The 27,950-nt window shown below is 36.5% G+C and overlaps 1 protein-coding gene across 2 annotated transcripts in view; it reads left to right on the top strand.

Moving 5' to 3' along the window:
- The window catches only part of LOC149576607 (protein DEHYDRATION-INDUCED 19-like), a 75,258-nt gene extending 47,571 nt beyond the window's left edge, over window positions 1-27,687 (top strand). The window contains exon 5 of one of the 2 annotated variants that reach the window (XM_089818269.1): window positions 27,022-27,687. In XM_089818269.1, coding sequence (XP_089674395.1) covers window positions 27,022-27,136 — 115 coding nt within the window. In that variant the 3' untranslated portion in view covers window positions 27,137-27,687. The remainder of the gene's footprint in view (window positions 1-27,021) is intronic. The other variant, XM_089818276.1, reaches the window with a different exon arrangement.
- Window positions 27,688-27,950: the final 263 nt, after the last annotated feature.

Below are 27,950 nucleotides of genomic sequence, written 5' to 3'. Positions count from 1 at the left end.
TATTGGAAAGAATTGGAAGATTAAAAAAAAATTCGATATTATTATTATTATTTGAACATTATTATAATGTACAACTATTAAATTATCAAAAGATAATGGTGCCAAAACATTTAATATTTAAAAGTATGTAGTTAAATATTTATTAAAAATAATAATTTAATGAAAGATAAACTAAAATCTTTTAAGATACATTTTATTTTTAAACTCAATTATTTTATTTAAATTATTTATTTAAATAACTTATGCAATTCCATAGATGTATCCTATTTCAAATCGCTAGGTCCTTTACCCGTTTGCTAGTGATGGTGATGCCCTGCCAAATTCTTTTCTGACAATGCTTCTACCCCTTCGACATGCTCCCTGCAAGGAATTTCTCTATAATTAGATTATAAATTATAAATAATCATATCAGTTAACCTTTCATCTTAATTCCATGAATTAATGATCATCTAACATGTCATTTTCACTTGAAAATCATAATGACCAACTATCTTACCAATTCGCCAGATTATATCAACTTAAACTACCAACTGACTTCATGTGAACCTCAACGGCTATATTTCAAGCTAGGTCAAAAATTGGGATGTAACAGATATCTTCATGGTTGTGTATGACGAATGGGATTTATTAGCTCCACAGGTGTGAGGAAGGATGAAATTCGAGCGGTTTGTAAACCTGAGGAGAGAGCATTTGGTAGCAAGATAGGAAATGAAACCTTATGGCGAGGATAATGAATTAAAGGGTGCTACAAGCAAGCTTTCCTTGATTACGTTTCATGGTAGTAACAAAATGACAACACAAGCTTGATAGCTTCTTAGCATTGAGATCGATGACAAAGTGGAGGCAATAAAATATGCCACGCTACATTTAGAGGGAGCTGCACATGATTGGTGGTACCATGGGATGGTTAACCTTCAGTATAACCAAGTGACTTCATATCAGGACCTCGTGGACAAGTTGGTAGGGAGGTTTGATAAGACAGATCTAGAAGTCTACTTCAAGGAGTTGACAGAGTTGAGATAAACAGGCGGATTGGAGTATTTCATTAGTGCCTTTTAAAGGCTATTCGTTATGGTGCTAGATATCTCAGATAGGAGATTGGTTGTTTTGTTTAGTGAAGGATTACCCGAACCACTGAAGGATTGGGAAGTCTTTGATCCACTCTATTTGCAAGAAGCGATTAAGAAGGCTAGAAGTATGGAACAAAAAGCCCCAATAAATAAATTTCAGTCAAAGGGTGCATCATCTAGGAAAGACAACAAGCCATTCTTCAAGAAACATGAGAGGAATGAAACAAATGTTGAAAATAAAGATAAATCATTTGCTCCCTTGGATAGAGAGACATTGAATAATTTAAGGAAGAAAAAACTCCGTTTTTTATTACAAAGAACTCTACCATGAACCATGACTGTCCTTTAAGGCCAAAGGGGAAACCAAACAGGGTTATGTGGGCTTATTATGAGGGTTCTGATTCTGAAAATTCAAACCAGCAATCTGAGAATGAGGATTCAATTGAAGAAAAGGCATAGATGATGAAAAGTTGAACAAAATGGCTATAGGTGATGAGAAGACTGGGGGTAGACTTAAGAAGGCCCGTCTCACTAGTGTACAACAAGAGGGATCATTTAGGATGAGAGGGGTAATGGCTGGTCAGCGAGATATCACTTTGCTTGATACAGGTGCTACTCACAATTTTATTGATTCCAAGTTGATTGAGAGGCATGGGATATAGACAGAGCAGTTTGAGGGTCTGAGAGTGAGGGTAGCTAATGGCTACATCCTCAAATGTGACAAGAAGATTACAGGTCTGCCCCTAAAGATCAACAACTTTGATTTCAAAGCAGATTTTTGTGTTGTTAACATGGGTGATACAAATTTAGTTCTTGGCATGACTTGGCTACACGATATTGGAGAGTTCACTCTCAATTTGAGAGATATAGAGATGAAATTTCAGTCAGAAGGGAAGACCCATATACTTAAGGCCATTCGTGACAATGGGTTTAGGATGATGTCTTGCAGTCGCATGGAGAGCTTGTTGAGACATGACTAGGCTGAGTGGGCAGCTCGATGCACTTTAATGCCATCATAGTGGCAGCAAAAATCAGAATATCACCCAGACAATTAGGAACTAAGAATCAAGCACAACAAGGTTTTCAGTGACATACCATTAGGTAGACCTCCAAATAGTGGTATTGAGCATATTACTAAGTTAGAGGAGAGTGCTAAAGCCATCATGATCACACCCTACAGGCATCCAAAGAGATTGAAGGATGAGATTGAGAAATTAATCAAGGAATTCTTGCTATGGGGCACATTAGACCAAGTAAGAATCCTTTTGCTTCTTCTATAGTTTTGGTAAAGGATGGTATGCTTAGGATGTGCATAGATTATAGGGTCCTAAATAGGAAGACGATCAAAATCAAGTACCCCATCCCATGGATTGATGAGTTATTAGATGAGCTACAAGGAGCATGTTTCTTCTCCAAAATGGATTTGAGATCAGGCTATCATCAGATCCGAGTCAGAGAGAAGGATATAGAGAAGACAACATTCAGGTGCCATTGTGGCCATTTTGAGTTTGTAGTTATGCCATTTGGGCTAACTAATGCTCCAGCTACTTTTTAATCCACGATGAACAAGGTCTTTCAGCCTTAGTTGAGGAAATTTTTGTTAGTCTTTTTTGATAACATCCTGATGTATAGTAGGACATGGGATGAGCATGTGCAACACTTAGACACTGTGTTGAGCATTGTGAGCAGGGAGTCCTTTCATGCAAAGGAGTCCAAATGTGATTTGGGATTATCAGAGTTATTATATCTGGGTCACATTATCAATGCTCAGGTAGTATGCATGAATCCTGAAAAGATTTGTGCTATTATTGAGTGGCTTACACCAGTGAACCTGACACAGTTGAGAGGATTTTTGGGGTTGTGTGGGTTCTATAGGAGGTTTGTTAGTGTATATACTTGACGAACTTGATGAGAAAGGGGGCTTTCTTATGGACTCTTGAAGCACAGGAGTGTTTTGATAAATTCAAAGAGTTGACTTCTTGTCTAATGCTAGCATTACTAGATTTTAGCAAACCTTTTGAGCTACATTATGATGCATTTGGTGAAGGTGTTGGAGCAGTGCTTATGCAAGACAAGCACCCAATTGCTTATGAGAGTAGAAAGCTCAAGGGGCCTGAGAGGAGCTTAAGCATTTATGATAAGGAAATGTTGGCCATAATGCATACTTTGACCAAATTCAAATAGTATTTAGTGGATAGCAAATTCAGCATAAAAAATGACCACAATAGCCTGAAACATTTCCTAGGGCAGCAAAATCTAAATGACAGGCAACAAAAATGGGAAAGTAAATTATAGGCATATGACTTTGATATTACCTATTTCAAGGGGACACAGAATGTAGTAGCAAACGCTTTGTCACGAAGACCCCACTTGAGCTTGATGATAGATATATCAAAGGATTGGAGACATTTGATCCTTGTAGAGTATGTAAATGATACATGGTCATCGAGATTCACAGATGGATCAGTCCAAAATAGTGATTTCACCCTTGTGAATGAGCTCATCATTTACAAAGGATTCATTTATTTGGTGCCAAGGTCAAAGGTGAGGAGGATGGTGTTGAGAGTTTATCATGACTTACCTATGGTGGGACATCCAAGTTTTATACAAAACCTACCAACAAATTCGTGAGCGTTTTCTAGGAAATGGCTCAAAGATGAGGTGTTGCACTATGTTAGAGAGTGTCCTACTTGCTAGTAGAATAAACAAGAGCACTCTTACCTAGCTAGCTTACTTTAGCCACTTCCAATTGCTGATAGGAAGTGGGAGGGTTTGTCCATGGACTTCATCACGGGACTGCCGAGAGCCTAGGGTAGTGACTGTATATATGTTGTTGTTGATCAGCTTACGAAGTTTATCCACTTTTTCCTGATCACTACTACATACATTGCTACACAGGTGGCAGATTTATTCTTTAGAGAGGTATTCAGGTTGCATGGCTTACTTCAGAGCATCATCGGCGACATGTATAGCAAGTTTATGAGTCACTTCTGGTAGGAGTTGTTCAGATTGTGCAGGATAGAGCTCACTTCGAGTACCAGCTACCACTCCCAGACAGATGGTCAGACAGAGATAGTGAACAAATGGGTGGAGGGATACCTCAAGAATTACATAACAAGGCAATAAAAAGCTTGGGTTAAGTGGATATATCTATGTGAGTATTGTTATAATTCTACTTATCACATGTCTATCTTGTAATGTTCTAATCCACTTTCGTCACGTTCCTATTGGAAATGGTTATCAATCGTTCTCCAAAAGCTCAAATGAAAGACTGTACATTAGTTTCTAATAGGCAATGAACCCAATGGAGGTCATACGATGATATTGGAATGCAGTTAGGGATTTGATGGAGCTCTGAAATGTTCGTGCAGGACTAGGAAGATTACCTTATGGTATTGTGGGAAAGATATACGGACTATGTTCGTACAATGATTTGGATTTGTGGAGTGTGATGCTGTATGGTGTGTGGAGAGGAAGTCATCATGCTGGAGGAATAACTAGGTCGTACGATGTAGTAGTTAGGTCGTATGGTAGGCGTTGTTTGGGATCACGAAACTAGTAATGGGTCGTACGGTATATGAAAATGAGCTATGCTAAGTGCTAGAACAAGACATTCACTAATTTTTATCAAAACAATTGATTTAATCCATTTCTAGATATATATATATATATATATATATATATATATATATATATATATATATATATATATATATATATATATATATATGCATCTGTAACGAAGATAGTGCTCCGATTTACTAGATCCGAGCAAAGAAATACGCAGATGGAATAGGGTGAGGTTGAATCCCACTAAAACTGGAATAGCCAAGTAGGGAAGATCTTTCACTTCCGAAATGACGAACAACAATGAATCCCAATGGGAATTCACAATACAAAAAAATAATCCAAATTGCATAACAACTACTACCTACAAGTTGTGCTTAAATACCCGTCGGGGAAACCTTTCCGAGGGTGTACAAAGATAGCCGATGACCACACTTACCTACGGAAACAATTAAATAAAATGGGACCAAGATATACTAAATCAATTGGCCCTAACAAATGTTTGATTAATTATTTATTTTATGATGAGAACATTACAGTCTTCCTGTCTCAAACTTTACTTGTCCTCAAGCAAATGCAATGCCAGATGCTGAAGAATGTGTTCACCTTCCCAGATCGTGTCGTCCATCAGCAAGTGTTTCTAGCGTACCAAGTATTCCTTCAAAATATGATTCCATAGGGTCTTCTCACGTACCTCAATTATCTCGGTTGGTTCCAATATGAGCTTCCCTTCTTCATTGAGTGGCGGAAGGTTTGCGATTACTGTGATATTTTGTCCCACAACTTTCTTTAGGTAGGAGACATGAAAAACGTTATGAATGCGGCTTCCCTCTAGAAGTTCCAGCTCATAGGCAACTTCACCGATGAGGCGAGCTACACGATAAGGGCCATAAAATCATGGCTTCATTTTTTCTTTCCCCTTTGCCTTCAATGAGGACTGCCTGTATCGCTAGAGCCTAAGATAGACCAAGTCTCCCACTTCGAAACTTCTCTCGATTCGGTGTCTGTCAGCGTACATCTTTTGTTGATTCTACGCCCTTTGTAAGTTCTCTTTCAAACATCTCAGGATGTCTTGCCCTTCCTAAAGCTAGTCCCTAGTCCTTGATACGTAACTGTCACCTAACACAATATCGACAAATGAAAGGGAGTTATAACTATATAGTGCTTTGAAGGGTGCCATCCCGATGGACATGTGGTAAGTGGTGCTATATCAATATTCCCCTAGATGCATCCATTTGACCCATGCCCGTTGTTGTGCCAAAACATAGTTCCAAAGGTAGCCTTCTAGCCACTTGTTTACAATCTCCGGTTGTCCGTCTGTCTGAGGTTGGTAGCTAGTACTTGGCGACAATTTTATTCCTGCTAATCAAAACAATTCTATCTAGAAAATACTAATAAATCGACCATCCCAGCCACTAGCAATGTTTTGGGGTAACCCGTGTAGTCGAAAGACGTCTCTGAAAAATAATTCGGCTACCTATGCGGCCTAGAAATCTAAAGAGATGGCAAAGAAGTGTGCATACCTCATTAGACTATCAATTACCACGAAGATACAATCCTTTCTGTTCACCTTGGGAAGTCCAGTAATGAAGTCCATCGAGATACTTTCCCAATTCTATTTCGGTATAGGCAAGGGCTGCAATAACCCAACGGGTAGAGTATGTTCGGATTTGTTTTGCTGACAATCTCTCCACTATCTTACATACTGCAATATGTCTCTTTTAAGGCCTTTCCATGAAAACCTCTCCTTGAGTTGTCTGTAAGTTTTGGGGAAACCTAGGTGTCCAGCCAAGGGTGAGGCATGTATCTCCTTCAAGATTTTCTGTTTCAGTTTGGATTTAGAAACTAAGTATATCCGATTCTTATAGTAAATGATGTCATCCACCACTTTGTACTGATCATCCTGAATGTTGTCGTCCATTAGCTTACAGGTAAATGTGTTTTTGGAATATTCCACCAATAAATGTGTTTTCCAGTCATCTGAAATCTGAGTTAGTAAGTGGGTTTCTTGGACAAGGCATCTGCAACCACATTGTTCGTTCCCTTCACACATTCAATGTCGAAATCAAAAGCCTAAACCTTGTTTACCCATTTTTGTTACCTCTCATTCAAGTCTCGTTGCTCTAGAAAGTATTTCAAACTATTATGATCAATACAGACGACAAACCTAGCGCCCACCAAATACTGTCCGAACTTGATTAGTCCATGTACGATGGCTAACATCTCTTTGTCATAAATGGAATATAGACACTCTACTTGTGTAAGCTTTTAACTCTCATAGGCTATGGGGTGTCTGTTTTGCATCAATACTGTGTCAATGCCTTCTCTGGATGCATCACACTCCAAAACGAATGGTTGAGTGAAGTCAGGTAAGGCGAGTACTAGGAAAGTGCTCATTACTTCTTTCAACTTACCAAAAGTGAGTTGCACCCTTTCATTCCACCGGAAAGAGTCATTTTTTGTCAAATCTGTCAATGGTGCACTGAGCTGAGAGAATCCTTTTAAACCTCCGATAATAATTGCACAATCCAAAAAAAACTCAACTCAGAGAGCGATTTTGAAGGGGGGCCGACAACGTGCCCCAGGTACAATATTTCTTTCATCCCGAATTCACACTTGGATTGCTTGGTGAACAAGGACTGAGCCTTCATGATCCTAAGGACTTCATCTAGATGCTTCAGGTGCTCTTCCCACGTCTTGCTATAAATGAGGATATCATCAAAGAATACCAATAAATACCTACGCAATTGTTTGTTGAAGATGCGATTCATGCATGACTGGAATGTAGAAGGTGCATTCGTTAATTTGAACGCCATAACCAGGAACTCATAATGCCCATAGTGACAACTAAAATCCATCTTTTCTATGTCTTCTTCCCTCATGTGGATTTGGTGGTATCCAGAATGGAGATCTATTTTTGAAAATAAACCGCACCATGTAATTCATCCAACAATTCATCGATCCTAGGAATAGGATATCAATTTTTTTTCTTTTTGTTCAATGCACAGTAGTCCACACACATGCACATCATTTTGTCATTTTTAACCAATACTATTGAGGATGTAAAAGGGCTAGAACTATGATGAAACCATCCTTTCTCAAGCAGTTCCCAAATCGTCTTTTCAATCTCATCTTTGAATTTTTTGGGATGGTGGTAGGTTGTGGTTATGACTGGTTTGGCACCTGCTTCCAATTCGATGGTATGCTCAACCCCACGATGGAGAGGTATGCTAGGAGGAATGTCTATAAAGACTTTATCATGAGCACTCAAGATATTTTGAAGTTCGTCATCTTGGTGAGGTGTCCGTTGTCTTTTTACAGTTTGTGCCGAAACAAAACAATGTGCAGCCCATGCAATGTCATCATGCCAAAAGATTGCCTCCATCCGCTGTACCGAAACTTCCTTTGGTCCCTCACTAGCCATCCCATGGAGAACAACTTTTTTTCCGTTGACAACAAAAGTGAAGTCCATCCGTTTGAAGCTCTGAGTGTATTCATCAAGTGTCTCTATCCACTGTATGCCCAAAATAACCTCCATACCATCTAGGTCCACTATAAAGAAATCCTTCGTCATAGTGTGGTTAGCCATGGTGATACTCAGTTGGGGAACAAGGCGCATACAAGGCAAAAGTGTCCCTCCAGCGATTTTGACCTGAATCCTGCGTGCGTCTCCATACGCAGACCTCTTCTTTTTACCAAAGACAAGTTTATGAAGTTTAGAGTAGCTCCGCTATCGAACATCACGATGACCCTCTGTCCTTGAAGGGTTCTCTATACACAAAACACTGTACACCTCGAGCTCGCGGCTAAGGCGATGGTTCCTTTGCGCTAGACCAAAGCTGCAATTCTCTCCGTATAGTTCAGGCTAACCATTTTGGTGTCCTCGTAGGGATGGTTGTCTTCGGTAGGTAGATCCTCCTAATCGTCCTCGTTATCAGATATGACTTCAATGTAGTGTATTTTTCCTTTGTTGAAGCATCTGTGCCCAGGCTCCCATGGTCCCTTGCAATTGAAGCATAATTTCTTTCTTCGTAGCTTCTGTCTGGTGGCTTTGTACGATGAAGGTTTCTTTAGCAAAGGTTTGTTATCTTTGTCCTTAGGGAATACTGGCGGTTTGGAGTGCATGCAAGCTTGAGAGGATCATGTCGATGATGATGCCATGCTTCACGCCTTCTTTATAGCTTCTAAAAGGGTGGTAGGATTGAAACCTTATACCCAACCTTTCAGTGGTTCCATCAGTTCATACATGAAGAGCACTATCCGTCTCCTTTCAAAAATGTCTATGACCAAAACAAAGAGTTTTTGAAATTCCATGATGTACTTGTCGACCGATCCAGTTTGCCTTAGTTGTGCCAATTCTTTGAAATTAAGTTTTGGATCTTTACCATCAAATCGATCTATCAATCTTTTAGTGAATTCCACATAAGTATGTATTTGGTCATGCCCCAGTGTGATGGTGCCATAATTCCACATAAGTATGTATTTGGTCATGCCTCAGTGTGATGGTGTCGTGATGCCACCATTCATGCGCCACTTTCTCCAAGTGTACCGCTACAAATTTGATTGCTTCTTCCTCTGGCATTGGATTAAGTTGGAAGTATCGGCCTTCATTACCCATGCTTGAGCAGATATGGATCCGGATCCATCAAATGGTGATAGATTTACCTCACTCAACTTTCTTTTGAGATCATTGTTAAAATGTCCTTGATTTCTGCCTCCGAAATATCTCATTCTCAATTTTGCATAATCTTTGTAGGATATATCCTCCTCCAAATTTGCATTCTTCTAGTCTTCTCTCAATTGTCCTTGAACTTCCTCAAAGGTTGTTTGTTGTGGTACCTTTGTTCGTGGAGGGAAAGCTGACATTTTAGGTCAAGAGCGTGCTGGATGAGAGTTTGCCTTACCCGACGCTGAATCTGCCCTGTGACCATTTTGTTCATCGAATATTTTATTGTCTATCAATTTCCTAAGAGTTTCTTCCATAAGTCGCTGAGTGTTATTGATTTGTGCCTGATTCCTCGAAAGATCTCTTAGCAGCGCCAAGAGTTCGGCAACTATGGGTTATTGTTCCTCCATTCTATCAACTAAATGGGATCTTCTTCTCTTCAAGGTATAAACTCTCATTCACTGTCCACAAGCTAGTAGGATGGTTAGCTCTGATACCACTATAATGTTTCGATCCACTTCCGTCATGTTCCTACTAGAACTGGCTATCAATCATTTGCCAAAAGCTCAAATGAAAGATCGTACATTAGTTTCTGACAAGCAATGAATCTAATGGATGCCGTATGGTGATATTGGAATGCAGTTAGGAATTCTACGGAGCTCTAAAATGTTTGTATGGGACTAGGAAGATTACCATACGGTATTGGGGGAAAGATGTACAGAGTATGTCTGTACGGTGATTTGGAGTTGTGGAGTGTGATGTCGTATGGTGTGTGAGAGGAAGTCATTAGGGAGGAGAAATAACTAAGCTGTACGGTGTAGCAGTTAGGCCATACGGTAGGTGTTGTTTGGGATAACGAAATTGGTAGTGGGTTATATAGTATGTGAAAATGAGCTATGCTAAGTACTAGAACAATACATTCGCTAATTAATATCAAAACAATTGATTTAATTTGTTTCCTGATATGTGTGTGTGTGTGTGTGTGTGTGCATCTACAACAAAGATAGTGCTCCGATTTGCCAAATCTAAGCAAAGAAATACGCAGACAGAATAGAGTGAGGTTGAATCCCACCGAAATTGGAATAGCCAAATAGGGAAGTGTTTCACAAAAGTTTGCACCCTTGTCCAAAGTTTTTACCTAATGACAACTTTGTGAAACATGGAAACAACCTCCAAGTTGTGGGACTTGAACTGTGAGGTTGATTCTCCGGAGAAGGCCGGCTTCCTTTGCTATCAGAATGCACCTAACTACTCTTGGAGAGGAAAAGGGAGGAGTGCATAAAATCAAACTACCTAATCTAATTTAAAAGGTGATGCACCAAAATAGTATGTGGATCTACTTCTTTTCCAATGAATACACTAAAAAACTTAATAGATTTCTCAAAATATACCATTATTTGCACTTTTTCAATCTCTATATCATGATAAGCCAAAGATAACTCAATCGGACAAGGAATATAGTGGATTCACTTAATCTAATTAGTCATCAAGTATGAACATGATTATATGATATTTCAATTATCAAACATATTCAGCAAGCAAGGCCAAGGGGGTATACACACACTTAACTGACAAAGAATGGATACAGCACAAAAAATCTCTATTGAGCATAGGCCAAATTACAGAAAAGCTCTGAACATTAGAAAAGAGAGAACCTGAAAGAAAACAACAAAACCTGCTTTAATAGTTCAAGCATAACTCCCGATTGCTTCACAATTTCAATCATGAATTTAAGACTGTTAGAGGACGATTGGATGAAATATGGGTGAGAGATTGGATCTAATACACTTTTAGAGTCATGGAAATCATCAACCCTGACTAAAAGAACCCTGACTCTAACATGAAATGGCACCCTTAATGCACAACTAGGTAGATGGATAACTAGGTGATGAGTGCATGCTTCGTTTGTATTTACTAGGCATGGGAAATGCTGAAAGCAATCCGCAAACAATAAAAAATCCGATCCGCCATTAAAGAGTCATTTTCCTTTTTTCTATTAGCATGTCAAGTCGGATGTATCAATAGGTCAATTATATTCAAAGTTCATTCTGTACTTTTCCTGCAATTCTATTGGTTGAAAACCCTTTTCCTTTCCAGCTTGGACAAGTGAACACCTTATAGCGGTCAACTCGAGGCTCTACGATCATACGATCTCCCTTGAAGTTTCTTTACGATCTTATGATTGTTGCAATGCTACGACAATTCCCTTATCTTCATGCCTTCGGAAGACCTTTGTGGCTACACTTACGATCTTACGACAACCACATATCGTAAGATCGTGACCCTTCTTACCATCTCTTGCGACCATGCGCCTCTACAATATTACGATAGCTGCATATCGTAACATCGACAGCCTTGGTAACTGACTCTACGAACCTATGTTGGATTGTAAGATCGTAGCATGGAACACAGTCGTATTATCGTAGCTCTGACCTTTCAACCTTCATGATCTAAAGAAAATGGGGCCTGCCAAACTGATCACGTCAAAGACTTCGGCCAATGAAATTCTTGTCATACACCAACTAAATCTGACTCATCACCCTATCACATTGTGGCCCACAAGTCCACATGTCAGAAAGTCGCTTCCCTGCATAGTTAGAAAATCTGACAAAATATAGAATGTGAGAAAGTGATGGCCAAAATCCATCCATATGCCAACGCACATCCACCACCTCAGCTGAGAAATAGGACAACCCACTAAAGAACCTAAACCCACAGTGCCACATGGCAGTGATGTCACTTCCCCGCATTCTCTAAATATCTTGCAACTTCATAAAGCAGGGAAGCGCCTGCTGTCGATCCTAAGAGATCCAATGGTGGATGGAAACATGCAGTCCACTAACAACCTGTGTCAGTACCTCGGCCAATGAAGTGCCTTCCAAATGCCAACTCAACTGACAACTTTGCTTTGTCTGTGGGCCCTCAAAGAGAAAACAAACCCACATGCCACATGGTAGCGAGGCGCTTGCCCACATTGCTTAAAGTTTGAGCAATTTCATAATGTGGGAAAGCGCTCGCCATGGATCTTAGAAGATCTGAAGGTGGGGAAAGTTGTGAGGTTCAGGAAATAAACTTAAGAAAATAGGAAATACAATAAAGTTTATTTCGCTTATTTATCTCGTATTTCCATGGCATTTAAATATTTAAATATTGGGAGTGACCGTTTAACATTTGAATTCGAATTTTCCCTAGTGTTATCTAGTCCCCAAAATTAGCAAATTTTTTGGCCATCTCGGAAACCTGTACCATTGTCCCCTATCGTCCTTGTCATAGAAACTCAGGGGAACATAGTTTAAATCACTTAAATGATAAATCTAAAGTGATAAAGTAACTTAAAAATATAACATAAGGTGATTTTAAGTTACATTTTCCAAAAAATGCAACTCAACATTAGAATAGAAGGTCAATATTTTAAATATGCAATTGGAGTTGGAGAACACACTTTTTGGGCACTTAATATCTTTTTACTAACAACTCCAACTAAGCCCCAAGAGATATCAAATTGAAGGGAAAACCGAAAGCAAGAGATTGAAGAAAACAAAAAGCTAAAAGCAATCCAATCAAACACTTAAAAACGCAAATATGACTTTGAAGGCCTCAAAAATCAAGTATAGACTAACAAATTGAAAAAATGGAAAAGAATTGACGAGAGCCTTTAATAAAAGGATTCATTATATGAATTGAGAACAATTATTTGATCAATCTTGGCCAATCAAATAGTGATTAATATCAGAGAAACACAAAACTCAAATGGAAAAATTTTGTACTGTTACCTACATTTTGTGGTGACAAAATGTAGGACAACATTGCTCAAACCCACAACCATGGTCTTGGTGCAAACTGCTTCACAGTCAGCGATCGATCTAAACACTTAGGAACTCCTGTTCTAATACCACTTGATGAAGGGTACTGCCTTTAATACCACAAACACATAACAGAAATAGAGAAACAACAACAATTGCAAGAACAAAAAATGGGCTATTTATTATTACAAATCTCATAAACATATGCGAAACCACCAATAACCACCCAGAACAGCCCTAGACAACCCTATGGGTCTTCTTTATATAAACATCTAAGGACAAGGGAATTTTTTTCTAGCAACTAATTCACCCCTCTCTCTCAATTACTCTCTTCATTTTCAACAATTGGTATCAAAGCATTTGGTGCTTGCAGGAAAGGTTTCAAGGACCTAAGCTAAAGATAAGATGTCTTACAAAAGGGAGATTCCTAAGCTCAACAGAGACAACTTTTCAGCATGGTAGGAATTGATGAAGCTACATCTATCAAGCATTAGTGATGTTGGTCTGTTCTACTTGGAAAACAAATATGTGCCACCACCTAAACCTATGACTGTGGAATAGATGAAGGAAGCAAAGGATCACAATATAATGATGATTGATATAGCTTCCTCTCTAAACTAGAAGTTCATAAAGTTAAAGATTGTCCTACTACTTTTGATATGTGGGAAAGCCTATAGAAAGTCTATGGAGGTGATAAAAATGTGCAAAGAGACAAGGCAAAAAGCTTAAGATGCAAGTTTGATCGAAGGAAAATGAAAGAAGATGAGAACATTGTCTAATACGATGAAAAAACCAAAGAAAGTGTGAGTGCAATCAAAGTTGCAGGAGGAAAAATAACTAATGAAACAATGATCAACAAGGTACTAAGAACTCTTTTTCCTCTTTATGCAATTAGAGTTTCAGCAATTCAAGAGATGAGATGCAATCTTGCAAATGATATATCCTTAAATGCACTTGTGGGAAGATTGACTACTTTTGAATTAGATAACTTTGATAACTATGCTCCCAATCCTATCAACTTTAAATCTGCATTTTAAGCAAAACTAACTCTGGGCAGAAAAGGAGGAAACTCAAAAGAAAAACAAGTTGATAGTGAAGAAGAAGATGAATCAGATGAAGACCTTGAAGTCATTGAAGCCCTACTTGCAAAAAGAGTATCAAAAGGGAAAGGAAAATTCAGAGGCAAAATTCTATTGATCTGTTTATCATGTGAATAGGTTGGTCATATTGTTGCAAGATGTCCAAACAAAGAAAATAAAGATGAGAATGTTAGAGTAAATAATTATTTATTTATTTATTAATTATTTATTCTATTACTTAAGCTTACTTAGGTAAATGCATGTAGTTAATAGTTGTAGTGATGAGTTGTTGACAACACGAGAGTTTGTTCCCTTCTAGCATGTTCCACTTTTTTGTGGAAGTGTGCTTAGTTGTCAAACTTATCTTCTACCACCTTCCAGCTTGTTCTACAAGCTTCCTTGAGGCCTTTATAAGTGGTCTCTCTCTCATTGTAAATTCATTCATTCACATAGCAATTTCATTTTCCTATTGTGAAATATTTTCTCTTGCATTGTTTGCTTCAAGCTCTTGCTCCTTTGGTTTCTCTTCGGCAAGCGATTTGCATGCAAGTGATCTTGGCGCACTGTGGAGTTGGATTTTATCAACTCCTACATAGAAAAAATATAGGCAAGAAAGAATTCAAGAACTACAAGGACTACAAAGACAAAGGTAAGTAATCTTGTTACATTGTTAAAGATTTTTATAGTGATGATAATGAAGTAGTTTATATTGTTGTTAAGGATGAATGTGATAATGAGGAAAATAAAAAGATGACACTTATTTCTCATGTTAGCAAAAATGATACATGGATCATAGATAATGGTTGTTCTCATCACATGACTGGTGACAGAACTAAGTTTGAACACTTAGAACACTATGATGGTGGAAGTGTTAGAATTGGAAAAATGAACCTTGTTATGTATAAGGAAAAGGAATCATAGCATTAACTGAAGGAATCAAACATGAAAATGCCTACTGGGTTGAAGGATTAAGACATAATCTACTCAGTGTGGCACAACTAAACAATATAGGATGCAAGGTAGAATTCATGAATGACAAAGCTAAACTATTGGATGGAAAATAAAACCTGGTTGGGACTGGTAATCAAACAAAAGGTAACTTGTTTTACCTACATCTCACTAATAGTACATGTTTATTAGCTCAAGTAGAGGGAAGTTGGCTATGGCATAAAAGAATGTGTCATGTTAAGTTTGATAACATGGTTACCATAAGCAAGAACAAAAAAGTAAGAGGCATACCAAATCTGAAGAAACCTGAGATGGGCATGTGCAAACAATGTCAAATTGGAAAGATAAGTAAAAAAAGTTACAAAAGTAAGCCTTTTAATTCTGAAAAAGTTTTGGAAGTAGCTCATATAGATCTTTGTGGACCAATAGGTATAGAAAGCTACTATGGAGATATATACTTCATTCTATTTATTGATGATTATTCTAGGATGATGATTGTAATGTTTTTAAAAGATAAATCTAATGCTTTTCAAAAGTTCAAATGGTATTTGGCTAGAGTTGAAAAAGAAATAAGGAAAAATCTAAAATGCCTGAGATCAAATAGAGGAGTTGAATTCATTTTTAAATGAATTCAATGAATTCTACAATAAAAGAAGAATCAAAAGATAGGTATCAATACCTACAACTCCAGAGAAAAATGGTATAGCAAAAAGAAGGAACAGATCCATCATGAAATGTGCAAGAACACTAATGACTAAGAAGAATGTTGCACCAAAATACTAGAGAGAAGCAATCAGCACAACAATTTATACATTGAACCGAATTCAACTGAAGAAAGGTACAAACAAAACACCTTATGAATTATGGTATGGGTACAAGCCAAATGTTTGTTATCTCAGAGTATTTGGAAGCAAATGCTATATCTTGAAAGATGTAAGGAAAGGAAAATTTGATGCAAAAAGCGATGAAGGTATATTCCTAGGGTACTCCAATAAAAGTAAGGCATACAAATGTTTGAATCTTACTACTCACAAAGTCATAAAGAGTGCACATGTGTAGATTGATGAGTTTGCAAAAAGAAGTGAAGAACAAAGCAATAAGGAACCTAAAGATTATAGAAACTTTGTTGACTATGAGGAGGAACTTGAGACTTTACCACAAACAGTTGAAGTCAAGCAGTAGCAAAGTGAACGAGCAAATAATTGGCAGTACAATCCGAGTTGTAGCCAGATCAGTCAATGCAACTTGAGTTGCAGTCATAGGCAATGCAACCCAAGTCATAGACAGAGCAACTCGAGTCACAGACGGAGCAATTCGAGTCAAAGATAGTACAACCCGAGTTGGAGCCAGATCAACAAGAGGAGCCCGAGCAAAAAGAAGATCACGGAGAACCCAATGAACCAAGTTTAGAATCAAGAAAGAAAGATCCAAGACTTGCAAAGTTTGTCAGAAGACATCATGTACCTGAACAAATAAGTGGAGGAGAAACAGATGGCATACTGACAAGGAACAAATTAAAAGGTACATGTTTGCTTAGTGAATTTGAACCTAGATCTATAAAAGATGCTTTAGAAAATGAAAGTTGGATAGAGGTAGTGAATGAAGAAGTTGAGCAAATATAAAAGAATGAAACCTAGTCCCTTGTACCTAGACCTAAGGATAAGAATGTGATTGGTAAAAAATGGATATTCAGAAATAAGTTGAATGAGAAAAGAGAAGTAACAAGGAACAAGGCAAGGCTAGTATGCAAAGGCTATGCACAAGAAGGTATTGACTATGGGGAAACATTTGCTCCAGTTGCAAGACTTGAAGGAGTCAAAATACTTCTAGCTTATGCTGCACAAAAGGGATTTAAAGTATATCAAATGGATGTAAAATCAGCTTTCCTAAATGAAATCTTGGAAGAAATCTATATTGAACAGCCTAAAGATTTCATTGATCCAAGTAAAAGAGACATGGTATGTAAACTTCACAAAACTTTATATGGATTGAAGCAAGCTCCTAGAGCATGGTATCAAAGGCTGCATGGATATCTGGTAAGAATTGGTTTTGAAAAGACAAATGATAACAGTCATTTGTATATAAAGGAGGACCACAGGACAAGATACTTCTAGCAGAAATATTTGTGGATGATATCATATTTGGAGGACATAAGATGTTATGCAAATCATTTGCTAAAGAAATGAGGAAAAAATTTGAAATGTCTATGTTTGGAGAGATAAAATTTTGTGGGTCTACAAGTTCATCAAATGAAGGATGGTACATTCATCATTCAGTCAAAATACATTAGGGAAACATTGAAAGCATTTGGATTGGAAGATTCCAAACCAGGTTGAACACCTATGTCTACTAGACATAAACTTTCAAAGAATGATGATCCAAAGGAGGTAAATTAGGCTACCTACAGATCAATGATTGGGAAACTTTAGTATGTGGTACACATCAAACCTAATATTGCATTGGCAGTTGACATAGTTGCAAAGTTTTCTGCAAATCCTAAAGAAAATCACATGATGGCAATAAAATGAATTCTAAGGTATCTTAAAAGAACTAAAGAATATGGTTTATAGTATAAGAAAGGAGAAAATCTTGAGTTAAGAACATACACTGATGCAAATTGGGCAAGAAGCATCGATGACAAAAAAAGCATTAGTGGAGGAGCATTCTTTCTTGGAAAGAGATTAGTGTCTTGGACAAGCAAGAAATTAAATTGTATTTCTCAATCAACAGTAGAGGCAAAGTATGTTGCTACAGTAGTCAATTGTTCTAACATAATATGGATCAAGCATTTATTGTCAAGTATGAAGGAAGAAATCAAGGAACCGGTGGTTATCTATTGTGATAACACAAGTGCAATCAACATATCCCAAAATTCCGTAATGCACACTGAGACAAAACACATTGCAATCAAGTATCATTTCCTAAGGGAATTGGTTCAAGACAAAGAGGTGAAATTGGAATATGTGAACACCAAAGAACAAATGGTAGATATATTTACTAAGGCTTTACCTAAGGATGCATTTATGTATCTAAGAGGTAAACTAGGGGTTATTCCCCTATCTAATGCTCACTAAAGCAAAAGATAGTGATGCATCAACCAAGTTTCATTGAACATCTATCAAGTTGATGCAGATTGTCACGCTTCAAGTGTGAAATCTAGAGCATATTGCATATGAATTAGTACAAAAGGTACATAACAACTTCAAAGTTTGTATCCTTTGGCATTTGATGTCAAAGAGGGAGAGTTTAGTGTCAACAAGGGAGAGTTACACGGGAGATTTGAAGTCAAAGAAGAAAGAGGGAAAGTTTTTTATCTCAGAAGGAAAAGTACACAACAAAGGGAGAGAAAATGACAAAAGTACACAGCAAAGTAAGAGGGAGAATTCATTTGGAAGCAACTGAGGCAAATCTAGGTAGAATCATAGAGGGAGTTGGTATGGATGAGAATCATAATGAAACTAAGGATATTATTAAATTGCTCATACTTTTTATCATTTTATGTTGACATGTGTTGCCATCAATGCTAAAGAGAGAGTTTGTTGGAAATAATTTTTCAAATTGTATGTTGTCATTGATGTTACACAAATGTTAGTATTAACCGAACAATGGAGGACTTGCAGTTTTAACCAAGCATATTCAGTGTTGACTGAGCAATCGGGTAATGAAGATCATTTCAATATTAACTGAGCAGTTGGTTAATGAAGGAAATCCTACTTGCAGCATTGACTGAGTGGTCAGTCATCAAAGGACCTCCAATGTTAACTGAGCATTCAATCCTAGTATTGACTGAGTGACAACAAAATACAATTATCGAATAATTAATTGTTTGAGGCCAACTATTTGGATGTTTATTAATTATTTGAAAGGGTATTCAAGCCGGCTTATCAAGGCTTATGGTATATATGAAAGGTCAAGTAGTGAAGATAAAAGAGCAAGTGGTAAGATGTGGAATAAGATGGATATGTGAGCAAAGGTAGAGAAGGAAAGTGTGAAAGATAAGCTGCAAAGAATATTCTAATTAGTAAGGATCTAGAGGTCAAGCCAGAACAAAGCTTTGAATCTACAAAGGAAGTTGCTTCATAAATCAGGTCAAACTGTTGTTACCTTCTAACCATTGTAGCAATAAAGAAATCTTTTAACATAGTTGACTTAAAGTCATTTTGTAATTCCTTTAACAAGGTGACATTTCAAGATTGAAGTGTTTGAAGACCTCTAACCAGGCCACTCCTAACAGGGTGATCTAAATCCTCCCTCTAACAAGGTCATACTTAATAGTATGTATTTTAACCTTTAACAGGGTTGGCTCCTAAGAGGGCTCACTTCAAAAGAGTGAAAAATGTTGTGACTAGTGGCATGGTGGTTTTCCCAATCGGGTTTCCATGTTAAATCTTGGTGTCATCTGTGTTCATGTTATTTGCTTAATGATTTATGTTTCTACAACTAAGTTACTAAAGGTTAAAATAGTTTAATATTCATAAGATTGCTTTGTTAACCAACTTTCAACATTGAATTAGTTATAACCCAGTTGGATAGTATTGCTTGATTAGTGAAAAAGTTTGATTTGACATCTAGGTTCAAGGGAATTGTTTTGTAGTAATTGATTCACCCCTCCCCTCTTAGTTACTCTCTTCATTTCCAACATCCTTAGGGTCGTTTTTTGCATAAAATCACCCAAGGATCATTCTTAGCTATTGAAAAGTGCAGATTAAAGAAGTTTTTGCTCATATTACAACCCATTTAGGACACATTTTTGCCCAAAAACACCTTGTGTTGGCGCATTTTTCTTCATGAAATTTTCAACTCTTTGGCTCAAGGTAAGTTCTAAAGCATTGTTTACTATTTCCAGCCTGCATACAATCCTTTTCAAGTTGCATATAATGCTTTGGATGCCATTTTTAATTTGCATTGCATATTGCATATTGTTTGGTCAAAATGGTTGCTAAAATAATGTATTTTTAATCTCCAACTTCCTACACATGGCAAACTACAAATCTTGACTCAAATTTTGCAAAGTTTGAGTCAAGATTTGAAGTCTATTTAACTCCCAATCATGCAATCATTCTAAATCCAAAAAATCTCTCTGGATTCACTTTCCAGGTTTTTGCACAAGAGATTAAAAGACTCCTTCCCTTGCTTCTTGAGGAAAAAGACAAATTTCTTGTGAATTTCATAGGGAAAAGTTGAATTTATGTGTTCTTTTGTTTTTGTTTGCAAATCTCTTCATTTATTTTTCATATTTGCATTTGTTGTGTATATTATGTGCTCCTATCTTCCATCTAAATTCTCTGAGTTGCATATGCAAGTGCTTCATCTTGCTTGCTTCTGCAATCAGGATTAAGAACCTCATTCTTGAAAGAAACTACTAAGGAAAGAAAGCTCACTTGGCAAACTATTTTGTATCCAAAAAGCCCACTTTCATCACTTAATCCATGCTCGTTATATCATTGTCATATGACTTAAAACTCATAATGGTGGTTGCTTGCATACTTGCTTGTGATGAAAACATAAACATTATATTATAAGTAGATGTTATGTTACACATTTTTCACGCATAAAGCTTTTTGTCCAGGCATTCATTTGACCTCCAAAAACTCATTTTTGGGTTTTCCCACCATATAAGCACATATTTTGAGCTTAAATGTATGTATCAAGTTGTTGTCTCAAACGTTTTCAGCCATACTCCATATGCAATGCTCCCAAAAACCCCATTTTAAATTTTTTCCTCCATTTAAAGAGTTGGTTTTATGTATGAAAAGAAGAAAGGAGGACATGAAACAAGCATGATTACATAATGGAGCCTACAAGGAGGTGAAAGAATGATTACAAGTATAGAGTGATTTCATGACAAAATGCTCAACGAACACTCAACGAAACAATCAAGGATGCATATTCATATCCCAGTTTGGATGCTCCCACCAAACCTGAGCATGACAATCCTAAAACATCAGGCATCTTGTAGCAGCATGAAGGCCAATAAAGCATGATGTAATACAAATCATGTCTTGTCAAGCACTTACAATATTTTCATCATGTATTTGTAATTTGTAATTGACATATTAAATGTAATGGAAAAACCAAATGTAATCGCACATAATAGTATCACGTACAAAGTTATTCAAATTGCAGCTGCATTAGGCATGCAACTTTGAAGAAGTCAAATTTAGTTTGTTAGAGAAGAAGTCAAGGCGGTTAAGGGTTTTCTCCTTCTTTCTCCTTCTTTCTCTCCTCTCTTTTCCTAAAGAAAGAAGGAAGCCCATTGTAAATAAGAATCTTTTGGCAAGACAAGAAAATTCAATCAATTTGTATATACACTCTAAGGCTTTGAGCTTAGATGTAAAATTGAATTGCTTTCAATAAAAGAGGCGGGTTGTTTTGAGACTTTGTGCCAATCCAACATGTAATGTGATGACACTTTCTTGAATTGATTATGAGTTTTACTGCTTTGTTCAAAAGGGCTTTGAATTCAATTGTGCAGACTTTGAACTGCCTATTGTATTTAGAGTCAATTTGGACTTTTGATGGCTTTGTGTTGCTAAAGGATAAATTGATATAGTTAGTAGTGGCTGCAATTACTTAGAGCTAAAGACTTTAGGCTTTGATTGTAAGTTTTTTTATTAAATTTGGGAGTATCCAGTAAGAAACTTTGTGCCTTACTGGCTATTTTGCTTCAATCCTCACAAGGCAAGTGTAGGGGACTTTGGGTTCTTGTATTTGTTTCACAAAAATATGTAAGTAAATTGTTGTCTTTGGTGTTGTTCCTCAACCCCCAAGCCATTGGTATAATCATAGAAATAGGACCTTTTTTGTTAAGTTTGAAAATCAAAGTTGCTTGCAAATCATTCTTGAAAAAAGAGGAATTAATTAAGAGAATTACTCTTTTGGTAGTTTCCAGTTAAGTTTCTATTGGAGCCACTTGCGATAAGTAGGCAGCCTCCCCTATTGCAAAGAGGAGAGAAAAATCACATGAAATGTTGCCTAACTCACAATTTTATACATTGTGGTCAACAATGTACAAAAATTTTAGCCATCAGATTTTGCATGTTGTAATGGAATAGAAATCACATCAACATGACTTTTGTTACTTTTAGTCAAAGGTTAACCAAGTGACTCTTTTTGTGCAAAACTTATATGGTTAATAACATTGTTTAATTTGGGCAAAAATGAGTTGGTTGTTAACATAATAAAGAAGGTTTTATCCAAGAGATGTCTATAAATACAAGGCTTTTGTAATATAAAAAGAGACTATTATATAGGGGAAACTTTTGAGAAATTCTTGAAGGAATTTTGAATGACTCTTGATTTTCTACTTTGTACAAAATGTTTTACAAACTTGTATATTTCATCGTATGTTTTTGTGCCCTAAATTATTTTTACCAATCTCTTGTATGTTAAATTGGCAATCCTACTATTTCATTGTGCAATTCATGATTTGTCCATTTAAATGTCATAATCTGTGCAATTGATGTGATGATACACAAGAAGACTTTGGTATCTTAGTTAGGATGTGCTAAAGAAGTTATCACTTCATATGTTGAGATTAACCATCCTTAGTTCATTGTAATTGCACTTCTAGAGATATATTTGTGCTAAACCCCCTTTGTTATCATTATCTATTGTGAAAGTCTATTAGTATTCATATGTCTTCCATAGGGTTTCTGTTATTCATCATTTTTTTAGTTTCATGTCATATCCTTTTTGTATTTCTCAGGTGAAATGTACACAAAAATAACAAATACCCCTATTATACGAGGAAGCTGCCCCTCTCAAATGAAGAGGAAGATTGTGATTTGATTGCGATTGGATTTCAATCTCTCCAACAGTTGACGTGGTTGTCACTGCTTATAGGGCAAAAAGGGTCAGTTTTGAAGAAGTATTTGTAGTGACAAATATGTTGACCAACACAACTCCACCTCCTGCCCCATCCCAGCACACCCCACCCCACCTCACCATAATGAGATAACTTGCTTAAAGAAGCATTGGAAGTACCTTGTGGAGTAAACTCAAGAACCCTCAATCTGAGAAACAAAGGACAAGTGCATTTGTGCAAGCAAACAAAGTAAGTCCTCCTATGAAGGAACAACTAGATAATTTTCAATCGACACAACTATAAAATCTGATTGTAACAACCAACTTTCAGGGTCTTGACTAACAACTAACATATCAAAGAAATACAGTTATTACTTCATTTTCATAGGAAGATAGTTATATCAATTATGTTCATTGGAATGAGATTAACGGTTACAATCAGTTCAATGGAAATTTCATAACTAAAAATTGAAAATATCATCAATAAATTTACTTTGGAAATTAAAATTTATATATGTTGGAATTTGAAACCGCAAATCAATCTAGGAATGCTTTTGCAAAACCCAGGTTAGTCCACAAATACCACTTAGGATCAAATGATGATTACCATCAAATACCACTATATCAATTAGGGTATCAATTACCATTGGATCATTTAGGGCATCACATATCATTGTATCAATTAAGGCATCAATTACCATTGGATCATTTAGGGCATTACATACCACTATATCAATTAGGGCATCAATTACCATTGGATTATCTAGGGCTTCAAATACCACTATATCATTTAGGGCATCAACATTTGGTTAGGAAAATACACTCTTATTCATTATTCAAATAACAAAACCTATCTCTTGCATATAGATATATTCCATATTCAGTTGGAAGATCAACCGTTCTAAGTGTTCACCAATTACATTGACGAGAAAGATTGCTTTTGTTAAAGGAAATAACTGAATTCAACGATATACATTAATCCATCATATCTTCTTACTTGAATAAACATCATAAAAGTAAATTACCTGTTACCAATAAATGTTTGAATGCTTTACTTGTCTTTGTCTGATGCACGTCCTAACATCTTGTGGAGAGGGGAAACATTGTCAGGGGCTTAACCTCCCAACCACAGGCCTTAAACGTATCCCCAAACTTTCTCTAACTAGAAAGGCCCTTCCTACTCGGAATAGACATGGAACACCTTGTTAGCCACTGAGCATCCTAATACTTAATCACACCACTCGACTTGACAATAGAAAATGAATTGGACATGCATGAGCTATTAAATGATCCCTTTTTTAAGAAATTATATATATTTGTTATGTCACATTTGATTTTATTTCATGCAATTGAAGATTTCTTTCTCATCTCTTCACCTCTTCCTTGGCCATACAGCCGAGTGAGTCCCAGGTGTTTAAATCATAGAGTAAACCAACTCTTTCTGCTGAACCTCAGCTGGTGTAAGAATATTACATATTTCAATATGTCGTATCATAGTCTTTATGACTTGAGAAATAATCTTAATGGCTTGCAAGAAATATAATTTGATTCTGATATACTTTAGTAAAACAAGGATGTATGAACATATCATATACTTTTGGTCTTGACTCAACATAGAAAGATTAGACTCATCGAATATCCATGGAATTTCATGGACACATTCCTTTCTGCTGTAAATTCGAAAGCAATTTAAATGAACATATAGCAAACTGAAAATGAATACTGCCCACATAACCTGGTCTGAAATAAAGACGTGAGTCTGGGTTTGACTTTAAGCAGCCGGTTCTTTTGATGTGAGCAATCCGAATACAAATCTCAAAGAAGATATGACTTACGTCTAGTCTAAAATCATTTGCAACAAAAGGAAAATAATGGAGGAGAGCAGAGGTAAAATCGTGGGAAATGAATAATATCTTTGGCCTCTCCCAACTCCTATAAATAAAGAGGCATTCAAAAATAACAAAGGCTTCCAAGAAGCCGTAACTCGTGAGCAATTAAAAGAAGAAGAATTGCTTTCTTGCATTACTGATAACATATGCCAAGTGTACATTTCGGCCTCTTATAAGGAAATAAATAAATATGGAAAAGAACTTGAAAGTTATAAATCAAAAGGATAATTTATAAGCATATTTATTTACTTGCACATAAATATATTTTATTAAGATGGTACAATATCCAAAGTCGTATCTTTTAAATATGTATATCTAAATACATGTCTAATCTAGAAGATTATTTACATGTTTCATGCATTTAAATGTATGTATTAAATAGATAAAATCTTGTATAAAAATAATACTATAGTGTCACCTTTATTTTTATATTTTTATATCTATGTGCACGTACATAAATATGTATTATAATGAGGTGATGGAAATGTCAACCATAATCCAATAAAAGTATGTACTTTAATTAAGTTAAGATCATTAATGTTTTTAATGTTTATCTAATAGCTCATGCGTTTGTAATGTGTGTATCGAGTATCCTGTTATGCAATCGCTAGGTCCTCAACCAGGGTGATTCAAGATTTATACTCATTTGCCAAGTGATGGTGATGCTTCTGTGCCCAATTCCTTTTGGACAATGCTTCCACCCCTTTGACACACTCCCTACAAGAAAATTCTCCATAGTTAAATCATATTACCATAACAAGTTATTAATCATAAATGATCATAACGGCTAACCACCTTTTCAATTCCATGAATTCACGATAAATAATCAACTAGCATGTTAACTTCATATGAAATTATAACTAACCATCTTACCATTTCGTAGGATTATAAAAAAAATTAATTGTCAACGAACTTCATGTGAACCTCAATGGCTATATGAATATTTTTAATTGGGTCAAAAATTGGGATGTAACACTGATGAGGCAGCAGTTTGTTGACAAATTATGTGGAATTGAATGAAATGATATAATCAAAACAGCACCTTTCCAAGTGACAGCATGCAAATGTAATACTTTAGGGTACCCATCAGACTTGAACTGAAATAAATAGTACCTTGAGCTAAAACTAAAAAAAGTGTATGGATGGCTAGATAGAGCAACCCAATGCCACCAGAATTGTAAAATTTGGAAATTGTGGAAAAAATTATAAGCTTGGGGGCCAAAAATGAAGAACTGAGTTTAACAGGTGAAAGATAGCACCCAACAGCTGAACCTGCAAAAAATACCTGCTTCACTGGAAACTACATTCAACCCGCTTTCAGACAATATCTTGTTTTTGAAAAACTGGCTCTGTATTGTGATTTTCCCAGAAGGGGTGAAATTGCAAAAAAGGGCAAATTCTTTTAGCACCCAGGGACTAGACCCCTAGGCACCCATATGACCCCCACTTGGCTGGGGCATAAAAGGGCCCTATTACCAATGGTGGTGATGCCACTAGGGTGGCCAACCACTCAAGATGTATAGCCCCTGCTCATGCTATAGAACTAGGTGTATAAACAAGCACATAGCATATACAACTGAAACTGTTGTTGAACTTTAATAATAATAAAAAATTGCAAATAAAAAGCAATTCACATGCAGACAATAAAAGACAATGAGGTGAACATTGGCCTGTTGTAACTAAATTCTGGAATGCTACATATGACCTAGTAAACTGAACGTGTGAATTTCATGCCATTGATATCATGAAAATGCCTAAAAAGATATTCACATCTGGAACTGAATTTATCCTTAAATTTCCATACAGAGAATTTGAAGTTTGAAGAAAAAGCTATTTATGATAATTGTATGAAGGTGGGTTGTCCTGAATGGGAGTACATTGGTCACAGAATTTATTGTTCTTTTGACATTCATACAGCCCTCATCACATTGTTCTCAGGGAAACTAGTCTGGAGATAAACCCTTTATGCTTTCTTCAGGAAACCGTTTAGTTATATAAAATTGCTAGTACATCTCTTTCATTATGCTGAGTTCGAATTGCAACGCATTTTTGTGTGGAAATGGAGCTTTGATTTTGATTTTTCTGTACTGTTTCATGAACTTCTCATCACTGTACAGCCAGTTAAATTATGATATTAATCTACAATTTGAGTTCAATGAACTTATGGGTTGCTTGTCTATCTTATTGATGCAGTGCGGAGTCTTCTGTCACTCTCCAAGATCTGGATCAAACAACTGACGAGCTATCAGGACAAGTCAATTTTGTACAGCATCTGGTTTTATCGATCATTCTAGGTGATGAGTTCTAGCTTTGACAGATGTTTTCCAATTAAATCATTGAGCTCTCTTCTGAACATCTTAAGCACATCTTATACTTCTGGGTATCTTAGCAACATCTTATACCTGTTGAGAAAGTTGATGCAAGATGCTCAAATGGGTTGCTTTATTAGTTGACAATGATTCACTCATGCAAAAGACGCTCAATTGGATAAATTCAAACTGCATAGCTACTAAAATTATAGGACTTCAAACTTCACAAACTGTTTGCTCTGTGTCATGGAATTTCTGTCATCTTCAAGAACTTCCCAATGTGGAGTTATCCGCTCCAGAATGTATTTATTTCTTGTAATTTGAGCATAAAAAGCTTTGAAATAACAATACTCCAAAAACTGGAATAAGATAAATTTTAGTTCTACTTTCCCTCTATGTTACCATTGGGCATTCTCAATGTCATGGATTCAGCCCATGAAGTTGTATGAATGCTTTTGTATCAAGTTTATGAGGCCTCTTTTTGGCTTATCTCTTACTCTTTAAGCATTAGAGTCACGGGAATTAAAAATCTCAAAAGCTATTTGATGTACCCTAGGAAAGTTCTAGATCTAGTAGAACTCAACCGAGGTTACCCAGCGGCTGGGAAAGTAGTTATTTCTTGTCTTTTTGCTATGTTGCATAAAACCTTCTCATTTGTTGTCAGTGATAAAATTGAAATCTAATGAATTTTAATCTCTTCTGCATCATGGTATAAGTAGTAAATCCTAAGTGTAATCAAATGGGTTTACTTGACAGAGAAACAAGAACTTTTTCACATCTGCAATTATGAGGGGTTTCCTTTCCATTTTTAAA

This window comes from Cupressus sempervirens, chromosome 1 (assembly GCF_028749045.1).
Source record: "Cupressus sempervirens isolate cs-2001-9-10 chromosome 1, ASM2874904v1, whole genome shotgun sequence".
Taxonomy (NCBI): Eukaryota; Viridiplantae; Streptophyta; class Pinopsida; order Cupressales; family Cupressaceae; genus Cupressus; species Cupressus sempervirens.
Note: the sequence above shows the minus strand (reverse complement) of the source record. Positions and strands in the feature narration are given on the sequence as shown.